The 21,899-nt window shown below is 39.7% G+C and overlaps 1 protein-coding gene across 3 annotated transcripts in view; it reads left to right on the top strand.

Annotated features, from left to right (window-relative positions):
* LOC128643047 (glutamate receptor ionotropic, NMDA 1-like) overlaps positions 1-21,899 on the top strand; it is a 382,985-nt gene that overhangs the window by 188,517 nt on the left and 172,569 nt on the right. For all 3 annotated transcript variants that reach the window (XM_053695973.1, XM_053695975.1, XM_053695972.1), the window contains 4 exons: positions 2,550-2,671; positions 6,255-6,429; positions 8,286-8,430; positions 9,037-9,120. In XM_053695973.1, coding sequence (XP_053551948.1) covers positions 2,550-2,671; positions 6,255-6,429; positions 8,286-8,430; positions 9,037-9,120 — 526 coding nt within the window. The remainder of the gene's footprint in view (positions 1-2,549; positions 2,672-6,254; positions 6,430-8,285; positions 8,431-9,036; positions 9,121-21,899) is intronic.

Genomic DNA, 21,899 nt, shown 5'->3' with positions numbered 1-21,899 from the left:
AATCTAGTTCTTAAGGTTCTTCAAGGAGTTCCGTTTGAACCTATGCATTCCATAGATATTAAGTTGTTATCTTGGAAAGTTTTATTTTTGGTTGCTATTTCTTCTGATCACAGAGTTTCTGATCTTTCGGCATTACAATGTGATTCTGCTTACCTTATTTTTCTTTCCGATAAGGTAGTGTTATGTACCAAACCTGGTTTTCTTCCTAAGGTTGTTTCCAACAAAAATATTAATCAGGAGATTATTGTTCCTTCATTGTGTCCTAATCCTTCTTCTAAGAAGTAGTGTCTGTTACATAACTTGGACGTGGTCCGTGCCCTGAAGTTTTACTTGCAGGCAACTAAGGAATTTCGTCAGTCATCTTCATTATTTGTTGTTTTTTCTGGAAAACGTAGGTTTCAGAAAGCTACGGCTACCTCTCTTTCTTTTTGGCTGAAGAGTATCATCCGTTTTGCTTATGAGACTGCTGGACAGCAGCCTACTGAACGAATTACGGCTCATTCCACTAGGGCTGTGGCTTCCTCATGGGCTTTTAAAAATGATGCTTCTGTTGAACAGATTTGCAAGGCTGCAACTTGGTCGTCGCTTCACACTTTTTCCAAATTTTACAAATTTGATACTTTTGCCTCGTCCGGGGCTGTTTTTGGGAGGAAGGTTCTTCAAGCAGTGGTGCCTTCCGTTTAGGTTCCTGTCTTGTTCCTCCCTTTCATCCGTGTCCTATAGCTTTGGTATTGTATCCCATAAGTAAGGATGAAATCCGTGGACTCATCATATCTTGTAAAAGAAAAGGAAATTTATGTTTACCTGATAAATTTGTTTCTTTTACGATATGACGAGTCCACGGCCCACCCTGTCATTTTCTAAGACAGGTCTTTATTTTTTGTTAAACTTCAGTCAACTCTGCACCTTGGCTTTTCCTTTCTCTTCCTAACTTCAGTCGAATGACTGGAGTGGGAGGAAAGGGAGGAGCTATATATACAGCTCTGCTGTGGTGCTCTTTGCCTCCTCCTGCTGACCAGGAGGCGATATCCCATAAGTAAGGATGAAATCCGTGGACTCGTCATATTGTAAAAGAAACCAATTTATCAGGTAAGCATAAATTTCCTTTTTAAGTTAGGGGGGTGTTAGGTTTAGGGGTTAATAGTTGAATTTAGTATTTTGTGATGTGGGGGGCTTGCGGTTTAGGGGTTAATAGGTTTATTTAGTAGCGGTGATGTGGGGGGCCGGAGGTTTAGGGGTAAATAGGTTTATTTAGTGGCGGCGATGTTGGTGCGCAGCAGAATAGGGGTTAATAACTTTATAATAGTGTCGGCAATGTCATACAGGGGCGGAATAGGGGTTAATAACTTTATTTAGGTGTCAGCGATGTTGGGAGCGGCGGAATATGGGTTAATAACTTTTTTTTTTTTTTTTTTAGTTATAAACTTTTTATTAAGGTTTTGTGCAGTTGACAACACATAGAAACAACCATAAAATACAGATGACATACATTCAGATAATACAAAACAATATAATGATATACATAAAGGGCATATTATTAGATAAAAGGTACTCTTCTGAAACCTTCATTTTATGAATTAGCAGGTCCCTTAAGAACCTATTGATATAGGTAATGGTTAATAACTTTTATTAGTGTCTGCGATGTCGTGGGCGGCAGATTAGGGATGTTAAGACTTGGGGTTTATGTTAGGGTGTTAGGTTTAAGCGTAACTTTTTTTTCCCCATAGACATCAATGGGGTTGCGTTACAGAGGTTTTTCATTCTGCACTTCAGGTGTTAGGTTTTTTTCTAACACTCTCTCCTCATTGATGTCTATGAGGGAAAGCATGCACGAGAACGTCAAAGCAGCCCTTGGCTTTTGTGCGGTATGGAGATTAACGCCACCATATCGCACGCACAAGGAGGCTTTTCAGTAACTCGTAATGGCAGCGCTATGGAGAGTGAAATAACGCAACTTTTTTGGCGTTAGTTTCGCACCCTGTTTAGTGCAAAACTCGTAATCTAGGTGAGTGTAATGTAAAATATGAGATGAGCAGCATGAATCAAATATATATAGAAAGAGCCAGGAATAAAAAACAGTTCAGTGACTTGTTCTACGGCCTGGGTTACCACCTTGGATTAATTTCGTTTAGCCCAATTGTGCTTTTCACAGAGGGGAACTTTCCTAAACTATATCAGTCTGAACCCGCCTCACAAGGTCAGTACAGCTCCGAAATACAATGCAATTTTCCTCTAAAGAAGGGAAATGGCAACCCCAGATGATCGTTGCTGCCTCCTTTGGGCCTCATCAGTGAGGTGCAGCCATATCCCTCTAGGTACATTGGGCAAGAAGTCCACGTCTGGTTTCCTTGTGAGCAGCATGACTCCCATAAGTAGCATTCACCGGCATATGTGCATATGCTGCTGCTCATTGGTGATAGCAAAGGTAGCTTTGGTGTACAGTGGGAAAAAATACATTGTCCATATATCAGACTGTTCATGAATATTTATAAACCAAATATTTTTTTTTCTCTTTCTATTGGCTCTCATTATGTTTTTTTATCTTGCAGTGAGGAAGATGCAACTGCAGTGTACAAATCAGCTGCCATTTTGAACATGACAGGACCAGGATATGTGTGGTTGGTGGGAGAGAGGGAAATTTCGGGAACTGCTTTACGTTACGCACCTGATGGTAAAGATACTTTTGTACCTTAAACTGTTAAGCTGTTAGTTAAAGTGATTAACTAAATAAGAGTACAGCAAGAGTACAATACTACATGTTTGTAATGAGGATTTTATATGTGGTAAAAAAAATAAGGAAGAAACTGCTCTAAGTGCAGATAAATAAGGGAGCCCGGGAAAATGTACCTGGAAAATGAGGGAGGGTTAGCAGCCCTAGAGGTACAGCCAATATGACGCAGCACCGCTTGTCCCATAGCTTTCAATAGTATCGTGCTCCTGCGCCTCTGCATTGAGAAGCCTGCACATTAGTCCGGCTTCTTCCTAAGAAGACGCAGGAGAGCGCTACTTTACATACAAGCAAACTTTACCTAGGGGAGGTCGGCTGCTTGTAAGTACGGTTTTGTTATTATTACACAACTAAACATTTACAGATCAAGGGGTCAATTTATTAAATGTCAAGCGGACATGATTCTCTATAGTGGATCATGTCCGCTCGACATCGCTAAATGCCGATAGCATACGCTGTCGGCATTTATCATTACACAAGAATTTCAAGTGAAATGCTTGTGCATACCGCCCCCTGCTCATCGGCGGCCAATCGGCTGCTACCAGGGGGTGTCAATCATCCCGATCGGATCAGGATGTTTCAGTCCGCCACCTAAAAGATTGCAGAGAAGTTAAGGTGCAGCGGTCTTAGTTCTGCTGCATTCTTAACTTCCGTTTCTAGTGAGCCAGAAACGATGGGCATAGAAAGCAGCATCCGCTGCTTATTAAATCTACCCCTAAATATACATGTTCAGATTGAATATTGGTAGGAGGCTTACAAACTTTGTATATCTACAGTGCACAGATTTAACTGCACTGTTTATTAGTTATTGCCTTTACTATCCCTTTAAGTAAAGGAGCTTTTAGACAGTCACAACCATAAAAATAATTCTTACTAGGTTGCTATGTCAATTAATAAAAAAAATGTGTGTCCTGGAAATGATATTTATAAATATATATATATATATATATATATATATATATATATAGATATATATATATAAATACAGTGTGTATATATATATATATATTTACAGGTACCCTAAGTTTACGCCGGGGTTAGGTTCCAGAAAGAATGGTTGTAAATTGAAACCGTTGTAAATTGAAACCCAGTTTATAATGTAAGTCAATGGGAAGTGAGCGAGATAGGTTCCAGGCCCCTCTCAAAATTGTCATAAGTAAAACCTAATACATTATTTTTAAAGCTTTGAAATGAAGACTTTAAATGCTAAACAGCATTATAAACCTAATAAAATAATCACACAACACAGAATATATAATTAAACTAAGTTAAATGATTAAAAACATTTGCTAAACAGCATTAGAAACCTAATAAAATAATCACACAACACAGACTTCACTTGCATTTTTCTGCAAACAGTTCTTTTTATGCATTCCAATCTGGACTGATTTATAGACAGGAAGATCTTGTTCCTTTGAAATCTGCTCGATAGCTCAGGTCTGGTTAAACTGATTAATTTCAGCTTGCTTGGCTTTGCTGCAACACAAGCGGACAGCTCCACCTACTGGCTATTTTAATAAATGCACTGCTTCTCAATGCTTTTCAATAGCAGTCACATGACTGGAAAAAAAGGTTGTTATTCTGAAACAGTGTAAATTGAACCATTGTAAAACGAGGGCCACCTGGGTATATATATATATATATATATATATATATATATATATATATATATAAAGGAATCCAAAAGGAAGACGTCAGCACCCACAGTTCATGACTAAGGATCAGATGGATCCGAAACGTTGCTGCTTTTTGTCTTCTATGTCACTGTAAAATAAAGGAAACACTTTGATGAACTGTGGGTGCTGACGTCTTCCTTTTGGATTCCTTTCTATTATTGAGGTGTGCAGGACCCTCTGACGTACGTGCGCCCCATAAGAAACCACTTTTACAAACTTTGTACCTGTGCTGGACCCTCCATTTTCATATATATATATTCATGAGCATCCGCAGAAATAGTTCCCAGGAAAGTTAAAATCCCCAAATATAACAATATTAGGGACAAGGGACTCAATTTATGAAGCAGCGGAGCCCCATCGTTTCAGGTCCGCCTTAAACGGAAGTTAAGAAGCAGCACTCATAAGACCGTTGCTCCTTAACTTCTTGTGGCGGACTGAACTCATCCCGATACGATCGGGATGATTGACGGCCCATGCTAGGGCCTGATTGGCCGCCAGTGAGCAGGGGGTGGCATTGCACAAGCATTTCACCAGAAATGCTTGTGCAATGTTAAATGCTGACAGCGTATGCTTTCAACATTCAGCAAGGTGGAGCAGACATGATTTGCTTCAGCGGATCATGTCCGCTCGACTGTTCATAAATCTACCCCAAGATGTTCAGCAGGATAGAGTTGCTAGCACTTTACCCACCTCAGGACACCTATGTACGTATTTTATATATCAGCAATTTGCTAATTATCTGCATACAAAATATGTGTTAAAAACATTTAAAATTGGCATTTTAATAGCAAAATTTGCATGTTTGTGTCCTAGAAAACCTCTCGAAAAACGTTACAGTATGTTTACCGTATCTCTGTGGGGATGATCAAGCAAACAATGAGTTGCATGTTGCAGTGCCTGTTATCTTGCTCATGGGATGTATTTCACGCTCTCCAGATTATTGTACAAAAAAGTCATAGTTAAATTTTAATAAAAGCAAGAAAAAAATGTATTATTCAAGCACATTGCACGCTGTAGATTTGAGTTTAAAGTGAAAGTAAATCCTAACGTTGTACACACGCTAGGATTTACTTTTGAAACAAATAAAGGGCACTTTCATTCATGAAGTATAAGATACTTCATGTAGAAAGCTCCTTTATTTGATTCAATCGGTCGCCGTTTTTAGCTGCTACGGCAGCCCATGGCTAAAAAATTTTTTGGCTAAGAGGTGGCGTTTTCACCTCTTAGCCAATAGCCATGCGCTAAATCCGGCTTGGCGCCCATGGGAGCCGGATTTACCGCACGGCTATTGGCTAAGAGGTGAACCTCTTAGCCAAAAAATTTTTTAGCCGTGCGCTGCTGTAGCAGCTAAAAACGGCGACCGATTGAATCAAATAAAGGAGCTTTCTACATGAAGTATTTTATACTTCATGAATGATAGTGCCCTTTATTTGTTTCAAAAGTAAATCCTAGCGTTTGTATAACGCTAGGATTTACTTTCACTTTAATCCCCCTTTATTTGTGAGAGGCTCGCCGGAAACAGAAGTTATGAAGCAGCGGTCTAAAGATCGCTACTCCATAACCTGTCCGCCTGCTCTGAGGCGGCAGACAGAAATCGCCAGAAATCAATACGATCGGGTTGATTGACACCCCCTGCTAGCGGCTGATTGGCCACGAATCTGCAGGGGGCAGTATTGCAGCAGCCATTCACAAGAACAGCTGGTGCAATGATAAATGCCGAGACGTATGCTGTCTGCATTTATCGATGTGCAGCGGACATGATCCGCTATATCAGATCATGTCCGCTCACACCATCTTAAATAGGCCCCAAAATCTGTTGGTTCTAAGCTGTTGTTCTATTGCTGCCTTAGGAATTATAGGTCTACAACTGATCAATGGGAAAAATGAATCTGCTCATATTAGTGATGCTGTTGCTGTCGTTGGACAAGCGATCCATGAATTGTTTGAAAAGGACAATATCACTGACCCACCAAGAGGTTGTGTTGGAAACACCAACATCTGGAAAACGGGACCTCTTTTTAAAAGGTAATGATTCTTTTTTTTTTTTTTTTTGGATTGTTGTTGTTCTACGTTACAGCATTTAGTTTTAAAACCATTAATTAAAAATGCTTTGAATTTCTACCTTAAATTGATATAGCGGACACATTTTAAATGCATATCAGTACATTTAAATTTTTAATACAGCATTTTTTTTGTTATATAATTGTATTGGGAAAAAATTATTCTTTAATAAAAGCTATCACTGTTTCAGTAATAGCTTTTTACTGCTCATGGAACATACAGAGCATACATATTTATGCCTAGTGCCCCCACATGCAGACACTGCACATGCACTGACCTCTATACCATTAATGAAGCTGAGGTAGCAGCTTTGACGCCTGAGCATTTCAGGCTTATGCGCGCAAGTCTGAAACTCTAGTTAAGTAGCTGCGGTCTTAAGAGTGCAGCTTCTTAGCCTCTCCGCCACCTCAAGGCTCATGGGGGCCTATTTAACAAAGGTCTGTGGGACCTGATCAGACAGACCTCGCTGAATGCGGAGAGCAATACGCTCTCCGTATTAAGCATTGCACCAGCAGCTCTTGTGAGCTGCTGGTGCAACGCCGCCTCCTGCAGATTCGCGGCCAATCGGCCACCAGCAGGGGGGTGTCAATCAACCCGATCGTACTCGATCGGGTTGAATTGCGGCGATGTCTGTCCGCCTGCTCAGAGCAGGTGGACAGGTTATGCAGCAGCGGTCTTTAGACCGCTGCTTCATAACTGGTGTTTCTGGCGAGGCTGCAGGCTCGCCAGAAACACAGGGCTTCAAGCTCCGTACGGAGCTTGATAGATATGCCCCATGGAGTTAAATCATCCTGATCTGATCGGGATGATTGACAAGCCCTGCTCTAGTGCAATTGTTTGTGCTAGAGCAGGGAGTGTGGCTGCACAAACAATTGCTTGTGTAATGTTAAATGTGGGCAGCAGATGCTGCCAGGTCGCTGTGATGCCAGGCGAATGAGGTTCCCGAAAAGACAGCCTTCTCTGTCCGACATTTAATAAATGGGGTCCAGTGTCTAAATGTGGCTGCACATGATGCTCTATATTCCCTGTGCACAGTAAAATCTATCACTAAAATCATGGTAAATTTTACTTTAAACTTTTTTCACACCTTCCAACGTTGCCTGGAGACTCTTGAGGTGGTTGGTAGCTGAGTCAGGTAGATTTAGGGAGGTAGTTGCAGCAAACCAGATATGGAGTCACATGACTTTGGGTCCGGTGTTGGGGCAGGAAGTAAAGTGGGTGGAACTTGCATGTAGGGGCGTGGCTAGGTGATCCTGAGCAGACTTGCACTTTAATAAGCTCCTGTAGTGCTGCTGTAAGGAAAATGAACAGAGCTCACAAATAGTGACAATCCCGCAAAATGCAGGATGGTTGTGAGCTCTCTATTTACTAATACATGAGTATTAAAAAAAACTAATATACAGGAGTGCATTTAAATTACAATAGTACACAATAGTTGGGGCCCTTTATCCAAGTCCCACCATGACTAAGCACTGCCACAGCAAAAAAATGTCACATTCTTTTGGATGCTAGAGAGGGCTGTTATGATTTACTATGCTGTGCGTTGGAGCTCTATCTGGCTTCCATGGGACTCATTATCTAGTTGCCATCCCAATACCAAAGACTAAGCCTAATGTGTTCATCTGGTGATATTGTTGTTAATGAAATATCGTCAAAACAGTGACATGTTTGTCAACAATATTGCAGCCGTGCAAACAAGTGCCCCTTTCACTTTCATTTTCCATTATTGTATCCAACTGAAATTTATATTTTTTTCTTTCCAAATATTCCGCCATTTGTTTCATCCATAATTAATGCTGTATATATCATGCACGTTTTAGGGTGCTCATGTCTTCCAAGTACCCCGAAGGAGTAACAGGACGTGTTGAATTTAATGAGGACGGAGATAGAAAGTTTGCCAATTACAGCATCATGAATCTACAGAACCGTATACTGGTTAAGGTCGGGATCTTCAATGGGAGTCATGTAAGTCTTTACCTGAATGCATGTGGGGAAGAATGACAATTAAAAGGACACGATTCAGATGGAGAATACTATTTTACACAACATTGCAATTTACTTCTTTTATCTAATTTGCTTAATTTTTTAGATATTCTTCATTAATGTATATTACGAGAACAAAGCAAATTTCATAACAGAAGTAAATTGTCAAGTTGTTTTAAATCACATGCTCTATCTGAATCATGGAAGTTTAATTTTGAATGGATTGTCCCTTTAATGTATAGAAAACTAAAAAGCAATCCCAATTAAACACAAAAACATAGTAATTATTTTTGTATTGTCCTCAAATGGAAAAATCCTGCTCTACACTGATACCTATTTCTTTCTAGTGGAAACATCTTACAGCAAACTTATGTTTAGCCCCATTAATTACTGCATTGTGATATTTTTTTGTATCTAGGCCACTGATTGGTTTATAAAAGTATATAGTATTCTGGGATTATTGTCTGAAGAGGTTAACTCTTTGAGGAAAAATTCTTCAAAGGAGCAAATACTTTATTACGCCATAAAGGAAGTAAGAATTCGTCTTTGAGCCACATAGTCTAACAACCTGTTTCTAAACTCTTGCAGATTTTACAAAATGACCGGAAGATCATCTGGCCAGGTGGCGAAACTGAAAAACCGCAGGGATATCAGATGTCAACCAGATTAAAGGTATAAATTGTGACTGTATCACAGAATACAGACTTTATTAAAGGTATAAATTGTGACTGTATCACAGAATGCAGACTTTACAGATTAAAGGTATAAATTGTGAATGTATCACAGAATACAGACTTTACAGTTTAAATATATAAATTGTGACTATCACAGAATACAGACTTTATTAAAGGTATTAATTGTGACTGTATCACAGAATACAGACTTTACAGATTAAAGTTATAAATTGTGAATGTATCACAGAATACAGACTTTACAGATTAAATATATAAATTGTGACTATCACAGAATACAGACTTTATTAAAGGTATTAATTGTGACTGTATCACAGAATACAGACTTTACAGATTAAAGGTATAAATTGTGACTATCACAGAATACAGACTTTACAGATTAAAGGTATACATTGTGACTGTATCACAGAATACAGACTTTACAGATTAAAGGTATATATTGTGACTGTATCACAGAATACAGACTTTACAGATTAAAGGTATAACTTGTGACTGTATTACAGAATACAGACTTTATTAAAAGTATAAATTGTGACTGTATCACAGAATACAGACTTTATTGAAGGTATAAATTGTGACTATCACAGAATACAGACTTTACATATTAAAGGTATAAATTGTGACTATCACAGAATACAGACTTTACAGATTAAAGGTATAAATTGTGACTGTATTACAGAATACAGACTTTACATATTAAAGGTATAAATTGTGACTGTATTACAGAATACAGTCTTTACAGATTAAAGGTATAAATTGTGACTGTATTACAGAATACAATCTTTACAGATTAAAGGTATAAATTGTGACTGTATCACAGAATACAGACTTTAGAGATGAAAGGTATAACTTGTGACTATCACAGAATACAGATTTTACAGATTAAAGGTATAAATTGTGACTGTATCACAGAATACGGACTTTACAGATTAAAGGTATAAATTGTGACTGTATCACAGAATACAGACTTTACAGATTAAAGGTATACATTGTGACTGTATCACAGAATACAGACTTTACAGATTAAAGGTATAAATTGTGACTGTATCACAGAATACAATCTTTACAGATTAAAGGTATAAATTGTGACTGTATCACAGAATACAGACTTTACAGATGAAAGGTATAACATGACTATCACAGAATACAGACTTTACAGATTAAAGGTATAAATTGTGACTGCATCACAGAATACAGACTTTACAGATTAAAGGTATAAATTGTGACTGTATCACAGAATACAGACTTTACAGATTAAAGGTATAAATTGTGACTGTATCACAGAATACAGACTTTACAGATTAAAGGTATAAATTGTGACTGTATCACAGAATACAGACTTTATTAAAGGTATAAATTGTGACTATCACAGAATACAGACTTTACAGATTAAAGGTATAAATTGTGACTATCACAGAATACAGACTTTACAGATTAAAGGTATAAATTGTGACTGTATCACAGAATACAGACTTTACAGATTAAAGGTATAAATTGTGACTGTATCACAAAATACAGACTTTACAGATTAAATGTATAAATTGTGACTATCACAGAATAAAGACTTTATTAAAGGTATAAATTGTGACTATCACAGAATACAGACTTTTACAGATTAAAGGTATAAATTGTGACTGTATCACAGAATACAGACTTTACAGATTAAAGGTATAAATTGTGACTGTATCACAGAATACAGACTTTACAGATTAAATGTATAAATTGTGACTATCACAGAATAAAGACTTTATTAAAGGTATAAATTGTGACTATCACAGAATACAGACTTTTACAGATTAAAGGTATAAATTGTGACTGTATCACAGAATACAGACTTTACAGATTAAAGGTATAAATTGTGACTGTATCACAGAATACAGACTTTACAGATTAAAGGTATACATTGTGACTGTATCACAGAATACAGACTTTACAGATTAAAGGTATACATTGTGACTGTATCACAGAATACAGACTTTACAGATTAAAGGTATAAATTGTGACTATCACAGAATGCAGACTTTACAGATTAAAGGTATACATTGTGACTGTACCTGGTGTGCACGGCTGCTCCTCTGCCTACCTAGGTATGCTTTTCAACAAAGGATACCAAGAGAATGGATTAAATTAGATTTTGAAAGTTTTTTTAAAATGGTATGTTCTGTCTGAATCATGGGAGAAAATTTTGCAGAAGATCCTATTTTTTAGATGGCATCTTAAAGGGATACTGAACCCATTGTTTTTCTCTCATGGATCAGGTGCAGCATGCAATTTGAAGCAACTTTCTAATTTACTCCAATTATCAATTTTTCTTTGTTTACGAGCCAGCCCATTTTTGGTTCAGCACCTGGGTATAGCTTTCTGATTGGTGGCTAAAATATACTCACCAATCAGCAAGCGCTATCCAGGGTTCTGAACCAAAAAGTGTCCAGCAGCATAATTTACACAAGGGTTTTTAATATGTGTATCCCTGAACTGCTCTTCATTTGTAAATTATTGTAAATTGTTCTAGCAACATGACAGTGTTACATATTATAAAAAAATATTTTGAATGTGGCTCTTTTGCAATGTAGTCTATAAACATTGATATATACTAAAATATATATTTCTTTTACAAGATATAACGAGTCCACGGATTTCATCCTTACTTTTGGGATATCGCCTCCTGGTCAGCAGGAGGAGGCAAAGAGCACCACAGCAGAGCTGTATATATAGCTCCTCCCTTCCCTCCCACTCCAGTCATTCTCTTTGCCTGTTTTAGTGATAAGAAGAGGTAAAGTGGGGTGTTAGTTTAGTTTCTTCAATCAAGAGTTTTTTATTTTAAATGGTACCCGTGAGTACTATTTTTCTCAGGGTACGCAGCAACCAGAGAAATCTTCATTCAGTGACTCCCTTATTATTTGCTGCCCTGATGATGATGGTCTTAGCAAACATTATCTAAGACCCTGCCTGTTCGCACAGATCGGCTGAAGGTGGTGAAAAGAGCATCTTCATTGTGTGGGACCACATCATGCTGCGCTCAGCATTGAGGTATGTGCAGTCATTTGCTTCTGGGGAAACTGAGATATATCAGAACAGACTGATATTTATTCCCTATGCCGGGGAGGGGTAAGCAGTATGCACAGAGATCAGGAGATGTGCCTGGGATTCCCCTCTCTGTTGGGTGCTATCAACTGTGTTTATTTTTTCAGTAAACTGATGTGTGCTTCACCCAGTGGGTATACTATGTTGAGGGCTGACGCTGGGAGATTGCGGATTGTTCCCCAAGGGTTCTAACGTTATCTGTGGTGAAACTTATGACAGGACAAGGGAGTGTATATTTATTTGAGGGGCACATTGGCGGTTCTCTTTATTATGGTTTACGTGTTAAACCGACATTTTTCCTTCCCATGTGGTTTCCTTGCTGGGGAATTGATTTACACCCACGATGGGCGGGGCATAGCTTCGCGCGCTTAGCCGCGCAGTTCTCATCCGGATCCTCGATCGGCAGCAGGTCTCTGGGCTCCGGTGTGACCTAATTCAGATTGTGTATGTAACTTTCACAAACAGACTCGGGAGCGCCGCTCACGGAGTATTCAGTGTCTTGTGGGGGCAGGGAGGCGCCGCAGCAGAGCTGTGGCGAGGTGCAATAAACCCTTATGCATAGCTAAACTGGGTATACAGAGTAAAAGTGCCTAAAGTTTGTTAAACCCTTATGCATAGCTAAACTGGGTATACAGAGTAAAATTTACTGAACGTTTTATAGTGCTCCCTAATGTTGCATAGTTTTGTTGTGGAGCAGAAAAATTATTGAGGTTTTATTTTTTTTAAAGACACGGTACGCTTATTTTTTTTCAAAAAAAATTCTATAAGGTTTGGCTTCAAAATTAATTTTAATTGAGTAAAAGACGATCAATATTACTATTGCTGGTTTGTTTGTCATGGCTGAACTTCAGGAAAGTACCTGTTCTATGTGTTTAGATGCCAATGTGGAACCCCCTATTCCTTTTTGGCCCTCATGTACTGAGAGGGCCTTACAATGTAAAGAACAAATTTTCTTTAATGCAAGTATGTCTAAGGATGATTCTCAGACTGATGAGACTCAGGGTATGCCGCAAATTTCTCCCCAAGTGTCACAACCTTTAACACCCGCCCAAGCGACGCCGTGTTCCTCAACCGCGTCCACTTCATTCACTCTGCAGGATATGGCTGCAGTTATGTCATCCACTCTTACACAAGTTTTATCTAAGTTGCCAGTGTTACAAGGCAAACACAGCAGGTCAGAGGCCCATGTGGCCCCTGCGACTTCTGATGCTTTAATGGCTATCTCTGATATACCTTCCCAGGGCTCTGAATTGGGGGGGGTATGGAGGCCCTGTCTGAGGGGGAACTGTCTAACGCAGGAAGTGCATTACCCCCGACAGATTCGGACGTCATGTCCTTCAGATTTAAACTTGAACACCTCCATCTTTTGCTGCGAGAGGTTTTGGTGACTCTGGATGACTGTGACTCTATTGTGGTGCCACCAGAGAACTTGAGTAAAATGGACAAATACTTAGAGGTCCCTTCTTATTCCGATGTTTTTCCGGTTCCTAAGAGAATTTCTGAGATTATTGCTAGGGAATGGGAAAGACCGGGTATCCCGTTCTCCCCTTCCCCTATTTTTAAGAAAATGTACCCTATAGCTGACACTGTTCGGGACTCTTGGCAGACGGTCCCTAAGGTGGAGGGAGCTATTTCTACCCTGGCGAAGCGTACAACTATTCCTATCGAGGACAGTTGTGCATTCAAAGACCCCATGGATAAGAAATTGGAGGGTCTTCTCAAAAAACTCTATTTTCATCAGGGGTTTTTATTGCAACCGGCGGCCTGCATTGTAACAGTCACGATTGCGGCTGCTTTTTGGTTTGACGCTCTAGAAGAGTCTTTTAAAACTGAGACCTCTTTAGAGGAAATACAGGACAGAATTAAGGCGCTGAAGCTGGCTAATTCTTTTATTACGGATGCTTCCTTTCAGATAATCAAGTTAGCTGCTAAGAGCTCGGGATTCTCCATCTTAGCACGAAGAGCTTTATGGTTAAAATCTTGGTCTGCGGATGTGTCCTCTAAATCCAAGCTTTTGGCTATTCCTTTCAAGGGAATGACCCTATTCGGGCCTGATTTAACAGAAATAATTTCTGATATTACTGGAGGTAAGGGTCATCTCCTCCCTCAAGACAAAACATCTAAGCAAAGGGGACGACAAAGTAATTTTCGTTCCTTTCTTAATTTCAAAGGAGTCCCCCCTTCCTCTGCCGCTAAACAGGAAGGGAACTATTCTCAAGCCAAAGCCACCTGGAGACCCAACCAGGCTTGGAAGAAGGGCAAACAACCCAAGAAGCCCACTGCTGCCCCCAAAACAGAATGAAGGGGCGGCCCCTGATCCGGGACCGGATCTTGTAGGGGGCAGACTTTCTCTCTTTGTCCAGGCTTGGATAAGAGACGTTCAGGATCCCTGGACACTAAAAATCGTGTCCCAGGGGTATCAACTGGAGTTCAAAAATTCCCTCCCAAGGGGAAGGTTTCTTCTTTCACGATTGTTTGTAGACCAGATAAAAAGAGAGGCGTTCTTACATTATGTAAAAGACCTCTCCACTATGAGGGTAATTTTTCCCGTTCCAATGCAGGAACAGGGGCAAGGGTTTTACTCAAACCTTTTTCGTGGTTCCCAAAAAAGAGGGAACGTTCAGACCCATTTTAGATCTCAAGAGTCTAAACAAGTTTCTCAGAGTTCCATCCTTCAAGATGGAGACTATTCGGACAATTCTTCCATTGATCCAGGAGGGTCAATATATGACTACCGTGGACTTAAAGGATGCATATCTTCATATTCCTATCTACAGAGATCATCACCAGTTCCTGAGGTTTGCTTTTCTGGACAAACATTTTCAATTCGTGGCCCTTCCTTTCGGGCTGGCCACGGCTCCCAGGATCTTCACGAAAATTCTAGTGTCTCTGCTGGCGGTTCTAAGACCGCGGGGCATTGCAGTGGCGCCTTATCTGGACGATATTCTGATCCAAGCGTCGTCTTATCAGCTGACAAAGTCTCATACCGACATTGTTCTATCCTTTCTAAGGACTCACGGGTGTCTAGAAAAGAGTTCACTAATTCCACAGACAAGGGTTCCTTTCCTGGGAACTCTAATAGACTATATCCATCAAAATCTTTTTGACGGAAGTCAGAAAGTTAAAGATTCTGAATACATGCCGATCCCTTCAGTCCAATCCTCGGCCATCAGTGGCTCAGTGCATGGAGGTAATTGGATTGATGGTGGCGGCAATGGACATCATTCTGTTTGCTCGTTTTCATCTCAGACCTCTACAACTGAGCATGCTCAGACAGTGGAATGGAGATTATGCAAATTTGTCTCCTCAGATAGATCTGGATCAGGAGACAAGGGCCTCTCTTCTTTGGTGGTTGTCGCCGGATCATGTGTCCCAAGGGACGTGCTTCCGCAGACCCACATGGGTAATAGTGACAATGGACGCCAGTCTACTAGGATGGGGAGCAGTCTGGAATTCCCTGAAGGCTCAGGGTGTGTGGACTCGGTCGGAGTCTCTACTTCCAATCAATATTCTGGAATTGAGAGCAATATTCAATGCACTTCAGGCTTGGCCTCAGTTGGCTTTGGCCAAATTCATCCGATTTCAGTCGGACAACATCACGACTGTGGCTTACATCAATCATCAGGGAGGAACAAGGAGTTCCTTAGCGATGACAAAAGTATCCAAGATAATTCGGTGGGCAGAGGCTCACTCTTATCTGTCAGTAATCTACATCCCAGGAGTGGACAACTGGGAAGCAGATTTTTTGAGCAGACAGACGTTTCATCCGGAGGAATGGAAACTCCATCCGGAGGTCTTTGCCACCCTGATTCTCAGATGGGGCAGACCGGAGCTGGATCTTATGGCATCTCGTCAGAATGCCAAGCTCCCGAGTTAAGGATCCAGGTCCAGGGATCCTCAGGCCGAACTGATAGATGCCTTGGCAGTGCCTTGGTCGATCAACCTAGCTTATGTGTTTCCACCGTTGGCTCTCCTTTGATTGCTCGGATCAAACAGGAGAGGGCTTCTGTGATTCTCATCGCTCCTGAATGGCTTCACAGGACTTGGTATGCCAATCTAGTGGACATGTCCTCTCTGCCACTGTGGAAGCTTCCATTGAGGCAGGACCTTCTCATTCAGGTACCCTTCCATCATCCGAATCTAGTTTCTCTGGAAGCTGACTGCTTGGAGATTGAATGCTTGATTTTATCTAAGCGAGGGTTCTCTGATTCGGTCATTGATACCTTGATCCAGGAACGTAAGCCTGTTACTAGAAAGATTTACTATAAGATATGGCGTAAATATCTTTATTGGTGCGAATCCATGGGTTACTCATGGAGTAAGATTAGGATTCCTAGGATTTTATCTTTTCTCCTAGAGGGATTGGAGAAAGGGTTATCAGCAAGTTCCTTAAAGGGACAGATTCCTGCTTTATCTATTTTGCTACACAAACGTCTGGCAGATATTCTGGATGTTCAATCTTTTTGTCAGGCTCTGACTAGAATCAGGCCTGTGTTTAGACCAATTGCTCCTCCTTGGAGCTTGAATTTAGTTCTTAAAGTTCTTCAAGGGGTTCCATTTGAACCTAAGCATTCCGTAGATATTAAGTTATTATCTTGGAAAGTTTTATTTTTGGTTGCTATTTCTTCTGCTCACAGAGTTTCTGAGCTTTCGGCACTACAATGTGATTCTCTTTACCTTATTTTTCATTCTGATAAGGTAGTGTTACGTACCAAACCTGGTTTTCTTCCTAAGGTTGTTTCCAACAAAAATATTAATCAGGAAATTATTGTTCCTTCATTGTGTCCTAATCCTTCTTCTAAGAAGGAGCGTCTGTTACATAACCTGGACGTGATCCGTGCCCTGAAGTTTTACTTACAGGCGACTAAGGAATTTTGTCAATCCTCTTCATTATTTGTTGTCTTTTTCTGGGAAACGTAGGGGTCAGAAAGCTACGGCTACCTCTCTCTCTTTCTGGCTGAAGAGTATCATCCGTTTTGCATATGAGACTTCTGGCCAGCAGCCTCCTGAAAGAATTACGGCTCATTCTACTAGGGCTGTGGCTTCCTCATGGGCTTTTAAAAATTATGCTTCTGTTGAACAGATTTGCAATGCTGCAACTTGGTCGTCTCTTCACACTTTTTCCAAATTTTACAAATTTGATACTTTTGCCTCGTCCAAGGCTGTGAGAAAGTTTCTTCAAGCAGTGGTGCCTTCCGTGGTTCCTGTCTTGTCCCTCCCTTTCATCCGTGGCCTATAGCTTTGGTATTGTATCCCATAAGTAAGGATGAAATCCGTGGACTCGTCATATCTTGTAAAAGAAAAGGAAATTTATGCTTACCTGATAAATTTATTTCTTTTACAATCTGACGAGTCCACGGCCCACCCTGTGATTTTCTAAGACAGGTCTTTATTTTTGTTAAACTTCAGTCACTTCTGCACCTTGGCTTTTCCTTTCTCTTCCTAACTTCGGTCGAATGACTGGAGTGGGAGGGAAGGGAGGAGCTATATATACAGCTCTGCTGTGTTGCTCTTTGCCTCCTCCTGCTGACCAGGAGGCGATATCCCATAGGTAAGGATGAAATCGGGGGACTCGTCATATCGTAAAAGAAATAAATTTATCAGGTAAGCATAAATTTCCTTTTTTTAATTACTTTGATGTCCTATAAATCTTAAAGGGACATGATACCCAATGAAGCCCTTGAAAGTTATGCAGCATAGCTGTGAGAAGCTGACTAGAAAATATCACCTGGACATCTCTATGTAAAAAAGAGAGATATTTTACCTCAAAATTTCCTCAGTAGCCACATCCCATTGCAAATGAATTTTAAGCAGCCAATCGGGATACTAGTCTTGTAACTTACAAGAGAGCATGTATCTATCATGTGCAGGCACAGTCATGTTATTATCTTCCTTCCATCACAGTAAAGCAAAGTGTGCATCAGCACTCATGAAGCTGATTGGCTGTTTTACTTTTTTTTTTACATGACGCTGACAGTAGCTGAAATATAATTGTTCACGGAGCCCTTCATTTCTTGAGATTAAGCAATTTTGAGGTAAAATATCTTCCTTTTTTACAAAGAGATGTGCAGGTGATATTTTCTTATCAGTTTTTCCAGCTATGCTGCATCACTTTCAGGTAATTTGCAACATGGGTATTAGGCACATTTATTATTATTTTTTAAATTCATTTAAGTTAACCAGATTCCTTTAAACCCGGCTGTGGAATCCTATTCTTTGTACAGTGGGGAAATAAAAGCTTTCATGTTAAATCTTAATCTCTAACTAAAATCATTCATTTAATACCAAGACTTGCAAGCAGATGCATATGCTGATTAGAATTTACTACAGTTATAAAATTGTTCATAGAAGATTATTTTGTCCTTTTTGTGCCAAACAGGGCTGTAATACACTTGTTCTGCATTGAAGTATAAACAATCAGTGTAGGACATTTCAATACCGCCACACAATTCCTTTTTTTAATGAAAATAAATACATCTGTAAATCGTATAGAGTCATTATTTAACTTTGTTTAATATAAAAAAATATTTCATAATATACCACTGCATGTTTTTTTTTTCAGGAACATTAAGCTAATGCTTTATTTAAGCATCACACATTACTCTCTTGAAGAAAAATCTGGATTCAAAAACTGTATTTAAACTGGTCAAACTGGTTAAATTACTGGTTAAACTGGTCAAATTAGCATTTAGGGTTGGCACCTCAGCTATGTTTTCCTAGACACTTATGAGTTGCACCCCCTTGTAAACCTCATTCGCCAAGGTTCATTTAAGGTGGATGCCAGAGGATCGGTGCGGGGCGGAGGCAAAATAAATAGTGTATAGTAAATATCTGACCTTTACCCGTATATATATATGGATTATATATTTAAAAATAAAAAGAACATTTTCTTCTAGGTGAAGAACTTTGGAATATTAAAATTGATTAAAAAAAACATTTAAGGTATTTAACTGGAAATGGCTCTAAAGTGTATAAATATATGTGTATACATATGTTTGTTTATATGTGTATATATGTATGTAAATATATATACAGACATACAAATATTTATATATATATATTTTTCCACAGTTGTTTGATTGTGAGCCTGCATTGTGTGGCTGTTTAGGGACCCAGATTTATTGGAAGAAACCTTGACGAGGTACCTGGGCTTTTCCCATTTGGCCAGATGCGGTAACTAATTCTTCCATTGCTGCTTTTTATCTTAGTTGAGAGCTTGTGAGTGAGTGCTGGACTTTTTCTGTGTGTTTATATTAAAATATATATTTTTTTGTAATTTTCCCTGTTTGGGCCTTGCACCCAGGCCTGACTGGGGTTAACTGCCTGTGACTGTGGTGACAGTGCAGCTTCCTGAGAGTGCTGGTTTGCACCCAGGGTTGTGCATGTTGCAGGGTCATAGGATGTGTACCCAGTCCGGCCTGAGAGTGCTGACCCCACCCCATGTTTTGTATATATATATATATATATATATATATATATATATATATATATATATATATATATATATATACATGCATTATAGCCCTTTCCAGTCAAGCACCTTGTTATATTTCATATACCTTATAAAAAGATTTTATTAGTATTTATATAATTAATTTTGTCATAAACTGTATATATGTGTGCTTGTGTAACACTTTATTTGAATGTATTATTTCTCTTGCAAGATGTATCGAGTCCACGGATTCATCCATACTTGTGGGATATTCTCCTTCCCAACAGGAAGTGGCAAAGAGAGCACCCACAGCAGAGCTGTCTATATAGCTCCTCCCTTAGCTCCACCCCCCAGTCATTCTCTTTGCCAGCTCTAAGCAATAGGAAGGGTAAAGTGAGTGTGGTGACAAAAATGTTAGTTTTTATTTTCTCAAGCAAAAGTTTGTTATTTTAAATGGTACCGGTGTGTACTATTCACTCTCTGGCAGAAAAGGGATGAAGATTTCTGCAAGGAGGTTCATGATCTTAGCACTTTGTAACTAAGATCCACTGCTGTTCCCACAGAGGCTGAGGAGTACAGGAAAACTTCTGTTGGGGGAACGGTTTGCAGGCTAAACTGCATTGAGGTATGTTCAGTCAATTTTTTTCTAGACAGACTGTAATATTTCTAGAAAAGGCTGACAGTATCCCCATGAGGGAAGGGCAAGCTTTATTCAGAGACTTAGTGTGGAATCCCAGCTTGCATAAAGGGCCAAGTTGTTACTGGTGACACTATAGGAAACTTTTTTTATTAACAAGATTAACGTTTTTGAGGGGTTTCTATGGCTGAGTTCAGGGTTATTAACCCACGTGGCTAGTTAGAAACACTTTGGTGTGTTTCTTTTAGGCCCCAATAACATTGACTAGGGTGGGGGGGGCCTATTTTCGCTCCTCAGTTGCGCAGTTTCATTCTCACACAAGACATCCAGCTGCTTCTCCGGAGGGTCCTGCTGTTCTTGAGGGCCTAGAGGAGCTTTTTCCCCACAAATCTATCTCTAAGGGCCGGTAGGCGCCACAGCAGAGCTGTGGCAAGGTGCTGAACGTTTTTATACCGTTTTTTGACGTTTTGTCAATCCGGTTTTTCCATTAAGGGGTTAATCGTTTATTTGACTGGTGGTGCAAGTTTACTAAGGCTTTATGATTCCACTGTAAAAATTTCGAAAAGTTTACTCCTTTTTTACACTGTTTTGCAGAGTTTGTGCATCTTTTTTTCTCTTAAAGGCACAGTACTGTTTTTTTCTAAATATTATATTACTTGAATAAAGTGTTTTACAAGCTTGCTTGCTTCATTACTAGCCTGTTAACATGTCTGACATCAAGGAAACTCCTTGTTCAATGTGTTTAGAAGCCATTGTGGAACCCCCTCTTAGAATGTGTCCCACTTGCACTGATATGTCTATAAATTTTAAAGATCATATTATAGCACTTAAAGATATATCGCTAGATAATTCTCAGACAGAAAGAAATGAGGTTATGCCATCTAGCTCTCCCCAAGTGTCACAACCAGTAACGCCCGCACAAGTGACGCCAAGTACCTCTACTGCATCGACTTTGTTTACTTTACAAGACATTGCCACAGTTATGAATACAACCCTCACAGAGGTTTTATCTAAACTGCCTGGTTTACAAGGGAAGCATGACAGCTCTGGGTTCAGAACAAATGCTGAGCCTTCTGACGCTTTAGTAGCCGTATCCGATATACCCTCACAATGTTCTGAAGTAGGGGTAAGGGATTTGCTGTCTGAGGGAGAGATTTCTGATTCAGGGAAGACGCTCCCTCAGACAGATTCTGATATGACGGCCTTTAAATTTAAGCTTGAACACCTCCGCTTGTTGCTCAGGGAGGTATTAGCGACTCTGGATGATTGTGACCCTATAGTGGTCCCAGAGAAATTGTGTAAAATGGACAAATACTTAGAGGTTCCTGTTTACACTGATGTTTTTCCAGTCCCTAAGAGGATTGCGAACATTGTTACTAAGGAGTGTGATAGACCAGGTATACCGTTCGCTCCCCCTCCTGTTTTTAAGAAAATGTTTCCCATATCTGACACCATGCGGGACTCGTGGCAGACGGTCTCTAAGGTGGAGGGAGCTATTTCTACTCTCGCCAAGCGCACAACTATACCTATAGAAGACAGTTGTGCGTTCAAGGATCCTATGGATAAAAAATGAGAGGGTCTCCTAAAGAAATTTTTTTTTCATCAA

The sequence above is a fragment of the Bombina bombina genome, chromosome 12, assembly GCF_027579735.1.
Source record: "Bombina bombina isolate aBomBom1 chromosome 12, aBomBom1.pri, whole genome shotgun sequence".
Lineage (NCBI taxonomy): Eukaryota > Metazoa > Chordata > Amphibia > Anura > Bombinatoridae > Bombina > Bombina bombina.
This window is presented reverse-complemented; position numbering and strand designations above follow the sequence as displayed.